At 41.1% G+C, this 15,898-nt stretch overlaps 1 protein-coding gene across 1 annotated transcript in view; it reads right to left on the bottom strand.

The window, feature by feature from the left end:
• ddhd1b (DDHD domain containing 1b) overlaps positions 1-12,813 on the bottom strand; it is a 280,385-nt gene extending 267,572 nt beyond the window's left edge. The window contains exons 1-5 of the mRNA XM_026317958.1: positions 12,135-12,813; positions 11,264-11,440; positions 10,834-10,962; positions 10,575-10,722; positions 10,370-10,479 (exon numbers count right to left, since the gene is read on the bottom strand). Of these exons, the coding sequence (XP_026173743.1) occupies positions 10,370-10,479; positions 10,575-10,722; positions 10,834-10,962; positions 11,264-11,440; positions 12,135-12,813 (1,243 nt within the window). The remainder of the gene's footprint in view (positions 1-10,369; positions 10,480-10,574; positions 10,723-10,833; positions 10,963-11,263; positions 11,441-12,134) is intronic.
• Positions 12,814-15,898: the final 3,085 nt, after the last annotated feature.

The raw sequence follows: 15,898 nt of genomic DNA, 5'->3' as shown, positions 1-15,898 counted from the left end.
CTCTAATTGGTAATGTCTTATGATTGATAAGTGTGGTGACACTTTGTGTCAAAAGCAGGGAATGTGGTTGTTTTACACAGAATGAGTTATAAAGTGTTTCATAGTAGAATTTTAACAGGTGGTCAAAGGGTCACTTAAATGTGTTGGGCAAAAGAATACAGGTATACTATTTAGGGGTAATCGTGGCCTAATGGATAGCGAGTCGGACTATCCTAGAAAATCCTAGAAAAAGCTGTTGCTAAGCAGCTATCAGACCACTTACACAGGAATGAACTATTTGAAGATTTTCAATTAGGATTTAGAGCACATCATAATACAGAAACAGCACTGTTAAAAGTCACCAACAATCTTCCACAGATAATGGACTTGTTTCTATACTTGTTCTCCTGGACCTTAGTGCTGCATTCGGCACTAATGACCACAACATCTTATTACAGAGACTGGAGCATGTCACTGGTATCAGAGGATGGTTCCAATCCTATTTATCGGACAGATTCCAGTTTATTCATGTCCTTGATGAACCTTCCACACGCAAAAAATGTAGTTATGGAGTTCCACAAGGCTCTGTGCTAGGACCGATTCTGTTCACATGCTTCCTTTAGGCTATGTCATTAGGAAGCACTCTGTTAATTACCACTGCTATGCAGATGACACTCAGTCGTATCTACCTATTAAACCTGTTAACACAAACCAGTTAACCAGACTTCAAGCGTTTCTAACTGACATATAGGCCTGGATGACCAGTAACTTTCTACTTTTAAATTCAAAGAAAACAGAAATTATTGTATTTGGGCCTAAAAACAGATTAAAATGTCAAAATTGATTGAGATTAAAATGTCAAAATTGTCTATGAAGCCCAAACGATGTGGGCTTCATAGACAATTGGGCCACTTTCTGGGGAAAACCCGGTCTGATAGCGAGAGATGGCATCCATCCCACTTTGAATGGTGCAGCTCTCATCTCTAGGAATTTGGCCGAGTTTCTTAGCCGACCTAAAGCCTGACAATCCAGGGTGGGGACCGGGATGCAGAGACTCAGTCTAAAACGCTTCTCTGCAGTTTCCTTAGAGCCGCCACCCCTTCAAACCACATAGAGACTGTGTCTGCCCCTCGAACATATAAATCAAACAAATCAGAAGTTAACAGAAGAGGAGTTATTCATAAAAACAATAAAAATTAAGACCACTCCTCTTATTGAACAGAAAAACAGAACTGTCAAATGTGGACTATTAAATATTAGGTCCCTTTCTTCTAAATCTCTGTTAGTAAATGATTTGATAACTGATCACCAAATTGACCTACTTTATCTTACTGAAACCTGGTTACAGCAGGATGAATATGTCAGTCTGAATGAATCAACCCCCCTCAGTCATAAAAATTATCATGTTCCTCGAAGCACAGGTCGAGGTGGAGGAGTAGCTGCAATCTTCCAATCAAACTTATTATTAAACTTTCATCCTCAGAACAGTTATAACTCATTTGAGAGCCTCACTCTTAGTCTCTCACATACAAACTGGAAAACACAAAAACCAGTTCTACTTGTCATTTTGTACCGTCCACCTGTTCCTTAGAGTTTTTAACTGAATTCCCTGACTTCCTGTCTGATTTAGTGCTTAGATCAGATAAAGTCATTATAGTGGGAGATTTTAACATTCATGTAGATGTTGAAAATAACAGCCTCAGCATTGCATTTAATTCTATATTAGATTCAATTGGTTTCATTCAAAACGTTAATAAACCCACCCACTGTTTTAATCACACCCTTGATCTTGTTCTGACCTATGGCATCAAAATTGAACATCTAATAATTTTCCCCCCAAATCCTGTTCTCTCAGATCATTCTTTAATAACTTTCGAATTTAAAATGATGGATCATGCAGCGTCTGGAAGAAAATTCCACTACAGCAGATGTTTATCCGACAACGCTGTTAATAAATTTAAGAAAATGATTCCATCTTTATTTACATCTATGCCAAGTATAAACATAGTGGAGGGCAGCTGCTTCAATCCCACTCCCTACCAAATTGATCATGTTGTTGACAGCGCTGTAACCTCACTGCGTGAAACGCTTGATTCTGTAGCCCCTCTGAAAAAGAAGTTAGTGATTCAGAGAAGACTAGCCCCATGGTATAATTTACATGTTCGTACCTTAAAGCAGGCATCACGAAGGCTGGAAAGGAAGTGGCGTTCCACAAACTTAGAGGAAATTTTTCTAGCCTGGAAAAACAGTCTACTAACATATAAAAAAGCTCTCCGTAAAGCCAGAACTGCATACTATTCATCACTAATAGAGGAAAATAAGAACAATCCCAGGTTTCTTTTCAGCACTGTAGCCAGGCTGACAAAAAGTCACAGCTCCGTTGAGCCCTGTGTTCCCTTAGCTCTCAGCAGTGATGAATTTATGAGTTTCTTTACAAATAAAATCACAGCTATTAGAGATAAAATTCAGCAGATGCTTCCTATACCTGCAATAAATGAATCTTTTACTACAGTAGCTCTTGAATCATCTGTAGGACCTCAGTTATGTTTAGACTGCTTCTCTCCCATAGATCTCTCTGAATTTACATCAGTAGTTGCTTCATCGAAATCATCAACCGACTAGACTGCTTAAAGGCACCCTGCCATTAATGAACTCATCTTTATTGGACTTGGTAAATTTATCTCTAGTATCAGGCTACGTACCACAGGCCTTTAAGACTGCAGTAATCAAACCTTTACTCAAAAAGCCTAGTCTTGATCCAGGTGTCTTGGCTAATTATAGACCAATATCCAACCTGCCATTTATTTCTAAAATCCTAGAAAAAGCTGTTGCTAAGCAGCTATCAGACCACTTACACAGGAATGAACTATTTGAAGATTTCCAATCAGGATTTAGAGCACATCATAGTACAGAAACAGCACTGTTGAAAGTTACCAACGATCTTCTCTTAGCCTCAGATAATGGACTTGTTTCGATACTTGTCCTCCTAGACCTTAGTGCAGCATTCGACACCATTGACCACAACATCTTATTACAGAGACTGGAGCATGTGATTGGTATCAGAGGAACAGCGTTAAAGTGGTTCCAATCCTATTTATCGGACAGATTCCAGTTTGTTCATGTCCATGATGAACCTTCCACACGAACAAAAGTTAGTTATGGAGTTCCACAAGGTTCTGTGCTAGGACCGATTCTGTTCACCCTGTACATGCTTCCTTTAGGATATATCATTAGGAAGCACTCTATTAATTACCACTGCTATGCGGATGACACTCAGTTATATCTATCTATTAAACCTGTTAACACAAACCAGTTAACCAGACTTCAAGCCTGTCTAACTGACATAAAGGCTTGGATGACCAGTAACTTTTTACTTTTAAACTCGGAGAAAACAGAAGTCATTATATTTGGGCCTAAAAATCTCAGAAATAACTTTTCTAAAATTATAGCTACTCTAGATGGCATAGCCCTGGCCTCCAGCACTACTGTAAAAAACCTTGGAGTTATTTTTGACCAGGACATGTCCTTTAACTCACACATAAAACAAATTTCTAGAACTGCATTCTTTCACCTGCGCAACATTTCCAAAATTAGGAACATCCTGTCTCAAAATGATGCAGAAAAACTAGTCCATGCGTTTGTTTCCTCAAGGCTAGATTACTGTAACTCATTACTATCTGGATGTCCTAATATCTTAATAAAAAGCCTCCAATTAATCCAGAATGCCGCAGCCAGAGTCCTGACAGGAACTAGCAAGAGAGATCATATTTCTCCTATATTGGCTTCTCTTCATTGGCTCCCTGTAAAATATAGAATAGAATTTAAAATCCTTCTTCTCACATACAAATCCCTTCATAATCAAGCTCCTTCATACCTTAAAGACCTCATAGTACCATATTATCCCAATAGACCACTTCGCTCTCAGAGTGCAGGCCTACTTGTGGTTCCCAGAGTTCTCAAAAGCAGAATGGGAGGCAGAGCCTTTAGCTCCTCTCCTGTGGAACCAGCTTCCAGTCTGGGTTCAGGAGGCAGACACTCTCTGTACTTTTAAGGCTAGACTTAAAACCTTCCTCTTTGACAAAGTGTAACCCTGAACCATCCCTTAGTTATGCTGCTATAGACCTAGACTGCCCAAGGACCATCGGTGCACTGAGCTCCCTACCGTAACCCTAACCCTAACACTCCCTTCCCTTCCCCTCTCTTCCTCTCCTCCCACCTCATGTATATTCCACCATTGAATATCACTAACCTTGTGCTCTCTCTCTCCCCTAGTTTGTGCTCTCTCCCTCTCTCTGTTCTCTCTCTGTACCTTCTGCAGGTGTCCCCGGACCTGGAGCTGTATATCGCTGATGTGCAGTTACTGGCCCCACCAACCTGCAGTGTCTATTTGTTGTTTATTGTTGCTGTTCTTTTCCTTCTGCTCTATCCACTCACCCCAACTGGTCGAGGCAGATGGCCGCCCAAACTGAGCCTGGTTCTGCTGGAGGTTTTTTTTCTTCTGTTAAAGGGAGTTTTTCCTCTCCACTGTCGCCAAGTGCTTGCTCATAAGAGCTTTGTTGGTTTTTTGTTTTTGTAAATTGCCTTGAGATGATTTGTATTGTGATTTGGCGCTATACAAATAAAATTGAATTGAATTGAATTGAAATGAATGATTCATCACACTTGTGTTAGTTCTTGAGAATTAGCAAGTCTCACAACCTAAAAGGAATTTCCACGACACCTGGTGTCCACACAGATTGTAACCGCGCACGACATTTTGTCAAGGTCTGGTCATGCCATGATTGTCACCTTGTCTATCCAGGTTCTGCTCTGTCCCTTCTCTCCTCCTGAACGAATGAACAGGTGGGTGTGTGTGTGTGTGCGTGCGTGAATGTCAGGAGGGTGTGGTTGATACCACACTCATCCTTTTCGTACACTTCTGTGTGTGTGGTCTCTTACTCTCTGCAGGCTGAATTAGGTAACCAGCAAAACCTGGGGCCCCGTGAGCTGTGCTGCCCGCCTGCGACCCACCTGTCTCGTCTATTCATACCTCAGCACGACAGAGAGCGGGTGTCAGAAGATTCCTCGTCGCAAGGAGATCCTGAAACGAACTGTGATTTAGTCCTAGAGATAGCTTACTTTCCTTGTGTCTAGTTTAGTCAAGCCTGCACATTCCGCTTCGTACATAATTCCTGATTTAGTTATTAAACACGCTTCTGACTCTGCTCCTCATCTCTACACCTGGTTCCATACTACACTTGGGTCCGATACTTTACAAAACGCAACACATTTCATCTGTCAAGTAGTTAAGTACAATGAATCAATATTAATTGTCCAAATATTTATGAGTATAATAACAAATAAAAACTAATAATCATTTTTACTCTGTAGAAAATAAGCTTGAATATTGATTGGACAAATTTCCAAATGCCACTGTATTATTAGGAGGGGATTTTAATACTCTGTTAGGTGGCACAAGTGAGAGCTGGCCTCCAGGGGGAAAAAAAAAAACACCACTCTTCATACACCAAATTCAGCCAGACATTTGGATGGTGATGTTTCCTGAGGCAAAGACATTGACATGGAGCAATAAATCAGGTTCTATTTAATCTAGATTAGATTTGTGGTTAACTTCTGATACCTTCAATATAAATAATGTTGGAAGTTGAATGAATTAAATTAAAGGAGGTTGATGTTGATATTCTGCCCACATCCCATACTGACCATAAACCTATATATATGAACCTTAATATCTCTAGTAACTGTGTCTGTTGGCCCTTGTATTGGAAACTAAGTAAGTAGTTTTTGCAATATTATCAAATTAAGATGATGATTAAAAACTTTAATCTCAACAGAAAAACTGAGAATATGGTGTCAACTGAGGACTGCCAAAATATGACAGAGGTTGGTAGTCTGAAAGCAAAGGCTAATAAATCTGCAGAAAGTAATGTTACCTTTAGCCAAAACCATATAGTCTTGTAGAAGAACAGAAAATGGAAATAGCTGATCTTCAGTTTAAGTATGACAAATTATACAAATGAAAAGTAAAAAAAGTAAAAGGCGCATTTGTTTGTTAAAGGAAAAAGTGGCTAGAAGAACGAGAGCAAAACTCACCTTATTTTTCAATCTAGAAGAAGGCAATATAGTTCACAGGTTAAATATTAATGGGATTATTACTTACAACCACAAACTATTTCCAATTACTGTAATCAATTCTATAAGAAGCTGTGTAGCCAGATGCCCTTCTAAACTCTTTGTACAACCTGTGATAAGATGTCTTTATATGAAAAACCAGTATCAGTCAAGGAAGTTACAGATGCAATTAATGTCTAAAGATTTTTAAAGAAAGTATTGCCAGGGAATTTGCCTACCATTGTCAGAACCGCGAAGGTTCTAATTTAAAAGGACCAAATACGCTCAAACGACTGGTATTGTACCAGTCATTTGAGCGTATGCAGGAGTATGCAGGCGAGAATTTATTAAAGAAATCAAACACAGGAAACTTAAATTGAGGACTCGGGTGAAAAACAGAAGGACTAACCAGACAAGACAAATACAGAACTCGGAAACAGACACACGAACACAGAACTCACAGTCTGGTCACTCACACTCACGGGGACACAGACTCAAACACACGAAGCAGGGAATATTGTCTGGTCACTCACGCTCACAGGGACACAGCAGGGGACGCTAACAAACAAAGACAGGACAGGGCATCCAACCTGGGTCACACACACTCCTGGGGACACAGCAGGGGACGCTAACACACTCAGAACTGCCTGGGTCACGCACACACTGGGGACACCGCAGACAGACAGAACATACAAACACGGACACACAGACACAGACTCGGAGGGAGACAGAGCACAACACAAGATACAGAGAGGGAAACTCTCCGGACTGACGCAGACAACGACTAGGATGAACAACCAGGCGAGGAACAAAGGGAAAAGGAGGGGTATATAACCAAGGGAGAAAACAAGACACAGGTGCAACCAATCGAAATCAAAATAAGGTTAAACGAATTGACAAACTAGATCCTGCACAGTCCTTCAAAGTAAAAGTCCAACGCAGGAAGTCCATGGCAGGATCCTGATAGGCAGGATCCTGACAACCATATTATCTCAAATTTTAACCACTCTAATTACCAAGCCAAAAAAGTGTCCTGGGCAAAATTATTGAAGAATAGCCTAATCTCGTTTTATGAAATATATACATATTAAAAATACTACTACTAATAATAATGCTAATAATATTAACATTGGATATATTGGACTACACAAAACTCGTAAATGTTTTTGGTTATATCCTACTTTTAGATTTCTAATAGGCATTTGATATGGTAGAACATCAATTTTCCAATTCCTAAATAAATTTAGCTTTTGTAGATATTTTATTGCTTCTGCCAGAACAGTATACAAAGATAGTGGCAGCTCTATTAAGACAGCTTTAGAATTCAACAGTCTTCTTCTTTTCCCTTCGGCTACTCCCTTCAGGGGTCGCCACAGCGAATCATCCGCATCCATTCAAACCTATCCTCTGTATCCTCCTCACCCACACCAACTTTCCTCATGTCCTCCTCCACTACATCCAAGAACTTCCTCTTTGGTCTTCTTCTAGGCCTCCTTCCTGGCAGCTTTAACCTCATCATCCTTTTACCAATGTATTCACTGTCCCTCCTCTGAACATGTCCAAACCATCTCAATCTGGCTTCCCTGGCTTTTTCTCCAAAACATCTAACATGAGCTGTCCCTCTGATGTACTCATTCCTGATCCTATCCATCCTCGTCACTCCCAGAGACAACCTCAACATCTTCAACTCTACTACCTCCAGCTCTGCCTCCTGTCTTTTTCTCAGTGCCACTGTCTCTAAACCATACAACATTGCTGCTCTCACCACTGTTTTGTATATCTTTCCTTTCATTCTTGCTGACACTCTTTTGTCACACATCACACTTGAGACTTTCCTCCACCCGTTCCAACCTGCTTGCACATGTCTCTTCACTTCTTTTCCACACTCTCTGTTGCTCTGGACTGTTGACCCTAGGTACTTAAAATCCTCCGCCTTCTTCACTTCTACTCCCTGTAACCTCACCTTTCTACTTGAGTCCCTCTCATTTACACACATGTACTCTGTTTTACTGTGGCTAAGCTTCATTCCTCTCCTTTCCAGAGCAAACCTCCACCTCTAGATTTTCCTCCACCTGCTCCCTGCTCTCACTACAGATGACAATGTCATCTGCAAACATCATGGTCCACAGAGATTCCTGTCTAACCTCATCTGTCAGCCTGTCCATCACCACAGCAAACAAGAAGGGGCTCAAAGCAGATCCATGGTGCAGTTCCACCGCCACCTAGAACTCCTCTGTCACCCCTACAGCACACCTTACCACTGTCTTACAGCTCTCATAGCACACATTCGAACATACTTCTCTGCCACTCCAGACTTCCTCATACAAAACCACAGTTCCTCTCTCGGCACCCTGTCATACGCTTTTTCCAAATCTACAAAGACACAATGCAGCTCCTTCTGGCCTTCTCTGTAATTCTCCATCAGCAGTCTCAAAGCAAATATTGCATCTGTGGCATGAAACCATACTGCTGCTCACAAATGCTCACTTCTGACCTCAGCCTAGCCTCCACTACTCTTTCCCATAACTTCATTGTGTGACTCATCAGCTTTATTCCTCTGTAGTTTCCACAACTCTGCACATCTCTCTTGTTCTTAAAGATGGGCACCAGTACACTTCTTCTCCATTCCTCAGGCATCCTCTCACTCTCCAAGATCTTGGACCTTACACAAATATTATCATACTCGCGTCAAACTTTTTAGGGCAAAACTGATACAGGATAACCTATGCTGGAAGTATAAAAAAGAAACAGGAACATTCCTACAGTACATATGGAAATGGACATTAATGAGACCAGTCTGGATCAAAGACTCACTGGTTTGGATCAACAATTCCTTTGAATCTTGCCTTGTGTTTATTGGGAGGCAGATCCTTAATGCCAGATGTATCAAAAATATTTATTCAATTATTATTTTATTATTGTGCAGCTTCTAGAATTGAACTACAATACTGAAATACAGCTAAGGCTCCAGATTTAAACTGTTAAACATTCTTCCATTTTTCAAGTTTAATTTCTATAAAAACAACTTATGGTCCTTCTCCTAACTGCATGTTTCAGTTCTTTCCACAGATGTTCAATAGGATTTAGATCAGGGCTCATAGACGGCCACTCAGAAAAGTCCAGTGTTTGTTCTTAGCTATTCTTGGGTGTTTTTATCTGTGTGTTTTGGGCCATTGTCCTGTTGGAGGACCCATGACCTGCGACTGAGACCAGACTTTCTGACACTGGGAAGCACATTTCGTTCCAGAATGCCTTGTCTACAAGTTGGTCTCCCATCCAAGTACTAACCAGGCATGGCCCTGTTTAACTTCTGAGATTGGATGCTATCGGGCAATTGCACTCTGGTGCACACAGCCTCTACTTTTAACATGCTTGTCTATAATATTTCTAATCTCCTGTGTCAACTCTCTCCTCAGCTTTCCGTGGTCCATGTTCAGTGGTCCATGATATCAAACAGCGCTGTGACTAGTTTTCACCCTTTAAATATGCAGACTGACTGATTACAAGTTTGAAGACACTGTGATGCTAATTACAGGACACACTTTAGTGTACCTTTTCCCTATGGTCAAATTCTTTTCAGTCTTTTCTAGGGATACCATCATTTCTTTAATTCTTCCGTTGAACCACAATTCAAAAGCAATGTCTGATTTTCATTAGTAAATTTTGAATACATTTTTATTTATTATTACTTTTGTCAAGATTCAAGTTATTTCAGTGACCTACCAACAATTTTGTCCATGTGTGTAATTATAGATATCTGGATAGTCAAAATTCAATTCTAGATATCTTAAATTAGTTTCCCATTCAAGTCAATGAACATTTCATTAGCTTGAAAGTACTAACAATACTGACATTAGTTTGAAAATGAAAAGTTTAGATTCTAGATATTGTTCAGTGGTGGGAAGGTGGGAAGTAGAATTCTGAGGTAATACTTTACTTTAGTATTTATTTTCAAGACAAATTTTACTCCCTAGATTTTAACACAGATATTTGTATTTTCTACTCATTACATTTTAAAAACAAGCCTGTTACTTCCAATGCATTTATAGGGAATTATTGAGTATTTTTATATTTTGCATCCTTTCACATTCCCAAGATAAAGATCGAACTTGTACTTCTACTGTTTTGTCCATCCCATTTATATCAATGATGCTACAATAAAAAAACAGAAACAATGCTCCCTGCCAAACATCTTTCCACCCTTTTCCCAACCTGTGTAATATTTTCAAGACCACCACAGACAGCTTTTTGTTTTGAATGAAGATGAAGTAAAGCATACCTCCATCCAGAGCTAGTTTGGACCTCCACTCCACTGGAAGGAACTCCACATGCTCCGTAGTGCGATCAGAAAAGTGCTTCTCCTCCATCTTTCTAGCAGCGTCCCTCATCCTGCACACCAGACAATACAAAACAAAATATTTCAAGAATTATTCTGATTCTATTCGATTTGCTGTGCTCCCACTGAAAATCTCTTTGTATCTCACATGCTGGTGTTCCTGATGATACGCCCCTGGTCCATCTTCTGACCGATGCCATGCACCACAAAGACAATGTGTGTGGTTTCAGGCGTGGTGTCCTCAGGTGCTGCCTCCTCCACATATCCCCGATGGAGACGTGTCCCACTGCTGGAGACTGAGAGTATAAGAGGGAACATTCTCTCTTATCTTGATTCTCTCCTGTACTTCAGCATGTCTAATTCTTCACAGCTACTTGTGGAAGTTATTGGCTTATTATTTCCCGTACCTTTAGAGAATCCCAGTTTCTGAGTGACAGTTCGTGCAATCTTGGAGGTGGTGGCGTCACTGTACAAGTACACCTCGTCCACACTGTGCCAGTCCACATGATTCCTGCTCAGCTTCAGACTGTGGATGGCTGTGATAGTCACAGATTTGTCAGAGATTAACAGCAAGTGAGACACTTCAGACAGAATAATTAATTCACAATTCTCCTGTGAGTGTGTGCAGAATGGGTGTATAAAACTTCACTGTGCTAAGTCATGATACAGACAATGTGCACACCATGTGCCTCCTATGAGCTTCTCATTGGTGTAGCTTTAGTCGGCTAAAATGGCTTAACTGCAGACTTAATATACATCCATCTCCACCTATGCCTTTATTTCTAGGTTTCTGTCACCCAAGTGACACTTTCTTCCATACTCGCTTTCATTTCTTACCATCCTTGCTGTCAATCATGGTAGTTACTGCCTCCATCTCATAAGTGTCTCTCATCTGTTGTCCGCGAAAACGGGAGAGGTGCTCCTGCTCAATGAGATTGCTTTCATCTTCCTCAAGGGGAAGCCATGTTCCATCAATGAACCACTGACCTCTCATCACAGGAATACGGTCTTGCTCTGAAGGACACCACATGATGTTTACCACACTTTGAACGCACATGGACATGATGCTTGCTTAGTTAACCATTATCCAGAAGTATAAGAAAAACTTTAAAAGGCAGATAAATACATGTAAAGTGAAACAGACAAAAATAGGAATTGAGACCACACGAAGCAAAGTTAAAACCAATGAAAACAAATTTGTTTGGCAATAGAAATGACATCAAAGACAAAACAATAATGAGAAATGAAAATGAAAACAGTAAAAGCATTCTGCTGTGTACATTGCTTTCTACTGTGTTCAAAGTCTACTGTTACTGTCATTAGTAGTTGTGTTGTAATAACATTTCCAAAAAGTTGTGTGTACACAAAGTGTACACAAATAGAAAATATACTTTTATCTTTAGTTTGCAAGTGGAATGATCAGTTGGTTAATGGCTCAATCAACAAAACAAAAAAAATCACTTGGGAATCATTTGAATAACCAGTTAATGGTATGGATGTTTTTGTTAAGCAGAAACAAATTAAGGGGGAAGCTGCAACACCAGTCTCCTTATAAACAATACATCAATTCCCTAATTAAACAGTTAATCAGTTGACAAAGGTCAATACATTGATTATAGTTTGTCAAGCAGAAATGCAAACCATTCTCTGATAGTAGTAATAGTACAAGACTACATTTGATCATTAATAAAATCGCTGGCATGCTCACGGTTCCAGTAAACAGGATAGCATTCCTTCTCCCTGATATCCACTTCATAGAGCCCTCCTCTGACACACACTGCCTCCACTGTGGTGCTGATGTCGTCTGGTTCCCGCTGCTCCGCCGGCTCCACCCAGACTCCGCTATCCACGGGCCCGCTTTCCAGCTGCATCTCTTCGCAACCGCCTACCTCCGTGCTCTGGGCCTCGACGGATCGTTTGACCTTGTCAGGGATCTGTTCGCAAAATCCCCGATAGACGATCTCGATTTTTAAAGAGTCGTGTCCGACGAATGGCTTCCAGGTGCGTTTGTCCTCTTTGTAAAACCACCGCACCTCCTCTGGTCCGAGCTCCGTGACGAGCTCACCGCGATGTCTGGAGCTGTTGGACCGTATGCGCTTCTTAGCTGTGATATTCTTATCACTTTCAGTGTAGTTTGGTACGATGTCCAAATATGCTGAGCCTGAATATTCCTCCCCAGCCAGACCCAGCATTATACCATCCTGCGATAACAGCGGGAGGTGTATGCCCAGGTCCGACTGTGTCGGGTCTCCGTCCGCGGCACCAACACGATCTCCCATCGAGTCGTCGTAGCCGGACACAAAAACATCGTTTGCCATGTCCCATTCACTACTGCTGACAGAGTTATTGTCTGAGCTGTGTTGGCGGACAGTCGGTTTATCCGTCATGTTGGCCCCCACCCAGTGACTTGCTGTTAACAGATACAGCAGGCTAGCGCTTTTCTTCCAGCCTGGACATCATAGCTAGTCTATAGCTCTAAAACGTTAGCTCTTTAAACGACACAGAAGTCTACTTTTCTGTACACACTCTCCTTTCCACTGGAAACCATACTACTATACTAGGAATGATAAATCTCAATGGCAACGACAACGCCAAGTCAGCACCAACAACTTACACATCCTGTTAAATATTCAAATTAAAATCATCCAGTTTAATATGAGTATTATACAATAAAAAGAATACATTGACTGTAAAGGCCTGTTCAAGTCGTTTTTACTATTGTTCACGTCTATTGAACGTTGTTTTTATTACTATGTACTAAAGTGATGTTCAAGACGACCCTTAATCCTCATGTACTATCAAGGAAAATGCTACTCCCTGCTGGAGTGCACAGCCCAAGTCTTATGTGACTGTGTGAAGCAGTCCGCTTCCCTCAATCTACAATGCACCTTTTTCACATTTCCCTTAGGATGGGCAGGGTAGTGTTTCTCAAACTGTGGGGGGCGCACCTGAAAAAAACATTTTTGATCATTTTCCTGTTGCCCCCTTGTTTGCCTGCTCAATCCCCTCACATCCTGAAGGCAAAAAATCTAGTCCATGCATTTGTTACCTCAAGGCTAGATTACTGTGACTCATTACTATCTAGATGTCCCAGTATCTCTGGAAAAAGCCTCCAGTTAATCCAGAATGCTGCAGCCAGAGTCCTGACAGGAACTAGCAAGAGAGATCATATTTCTCCTATATTAGCTTCTCTTCATTGGCTCCCTGTAAAATATAGAATAGAATTTAAAATCCTTCTTCTCACATACAAATCCCTTCATGATCAAGCTCCTTCATACCTTAAAGACCTCATAGTACCATGTTATCCCAATAGAGCACTTCACTCTCAGAGTGCAGGTGTACTTGTGGTTCCCAGAGTTTCCAGAAGCAGACTGGGAGGCAGAGCCTTTAGTTATCAAGCTCCTCTCCTGTGGAACCAGCTCCCAGCCTGGATTCAGGAGGCAGACACTCTCTGTACTTTTAAGGCTAGACTTAAAAGCTTCCCTTTTTGACAAAGCGTATAGTTAGGGCTGGCTTCAGGTAACCCTGAACCATCCCTTAGTTATGCTGCTATAGGCCTAGACTGCCCGAGGACCATTGGTGCACTGAGCTCCCCTGCTCTAACCCTGGAGCTGTATATCGCTGATGTGCAGTTACTGGCCCCACCAACCTGCAGTGTCTATTTGTTGTTTATTGTTGCTGTTCTTTTCTCTCTGCTCTATCCACTCACCCCAACCAGTCGAGGCAGATGGCCGCCCAAATTGAGCCCGGTTCTGCTGGAGGTTTTCTCTTCCGTTAAAGGGAGTTTTTCCCTTTAACGGAATGGCAGCCATGGCCTAATGGCTGCCCCAGCAGCCATTAGGCCATGGCTAATGGCCTAATGGCTAGCCAATGGCTAGGCAGTCGGACTTGTAACCTGAAAATTGCAGGTTCGAGTCGAGTCCGGCAGGAATTGTCGATGGAATAGAGTGAATAGCCAGTGCCCTGTCCACCCTCAATACCACGACTGAGGTGAGACCCTTGAGCAAGGCACCGGACCCCCAACTGCTCCCCGGGTGCCGCAGCATTGGCTGCCCACTGCCTCGGGTGTGTTTGCACGGTGTGAGTGTGTGTTCACTGCTGTGTGTGTGCACTTGGGTGGGTTAAATGTGTGCACAAATTCCAAGTATGGGTCACCGTACTTGGCCATGTAAAGTCACTTTCACTTCCTGTTGTTGTTTTTTTGTTTATTTTATTACCATTTGGTGCTATACAAACAAATTGAAAATTAAATTCAAATCATATCTTGCAGACAGCTTTTAATTTCTTGTTTTTTTACACACAGGCTTTTAATATGAAAGCAAGTTCACCATAAAAGTTTGTGTTGTGCTTGGTTATTTAAACAATAAAATAGAAATACACCTTATAAGTAACTATCAAGTTACTGGTCTGGTTAAAATTCTGCAATCCTTGAAATAAGACTAACATTTGTTGTGTCATACCTTTCATGCCTCCATAGTGTTAGCTGAAGACTGGTTATCATTCCGAGGCAGTTGGCATAAAGTGGATTGTGAATAGACCTGGAATAGTGTCAAATGAGGATTTAGGACATTCCGGGTGTCAAGGTAGTAAAAGCAGCTGTACATAATTGTAGGTAAGAAAACTCATATTGGCTGATCTATCACACTGGTTCGATCTTTGGCACTATCATCACCTCGGTGTGTCGGCCAGAACACCACTTAAAGCCCAGATATCCCCAAGGATAGATAAGAGTTGCGAAGTTGCAATTAAGGCGCTTTAATAGTCCAATATGAATGACATAGGCTGTCTGGATGGGTATATTTGTGGTTTTCCTAAGAACAAAGGAAATACAACTACAGTGAATACTAATAATGAGACATACATAGAAATATGTACATTATAAAGTAACAACCAGTAGCCTATACATAAGTGGTGAATACAAAATAACATGTTAATGGATAAATAAAGGCACACAAATGGCATGGTTGCATGTAAACTGGTTCGAAGTTAAGTTACCATACAAACACCGTGATCACTTCCTGTAACTTATACAAATAAAACGAAATGCTCTTATTTTGAAGGACTAACCGGATATGCCACTTTCGGTGGAAACAAACTCTAGCTTAGCGGTATGTAACGATTAACTCGTACTAACATCGTCAATCATGAAATATATCCACAAAAACACCATACATTCTGTAGAAAAGCACCAGTAACTCGACCAGGAAATTTAAGCATGTTATGAACCGTGCACAATGGAAAGGAAACTTAAATCAGTCCGTACCAAATCAACTAATCAACGTGCATGAAACCGAAAATAACTTGCACGGCGAAACGTGGACCACACCCTGTAAACCAATAATTAACGACTTTACAGGTTTCCACATACAACTGCTTTATTATAACAATAGTAGAGCCAACAATAATACTTACAGGTTATTTACGCACAAGTCAAATATCGCTATCACAACTGCAGACATGCGCCGCACCACA

This window comes from Mastacembelus armatus, chromosome 24, assembly GCF_900324485.2.
Source record: "Mastacembelus armatus chromosome 24, fMasArm1.2, whole genome shotgun sequence".
Taxonomy (NCBI): domain Eukaryota; kingdom Metazoa; phylum Chordata; class Actinopteri; order Synbranchiformes; family Mastacembelidae; genus Mastacembelus; species Mastacembelus armatus.
Note: the sequence above shows the minus strand (reverse complement) of the source record. Positions and strands in the feature narration are given on the sequence as shown.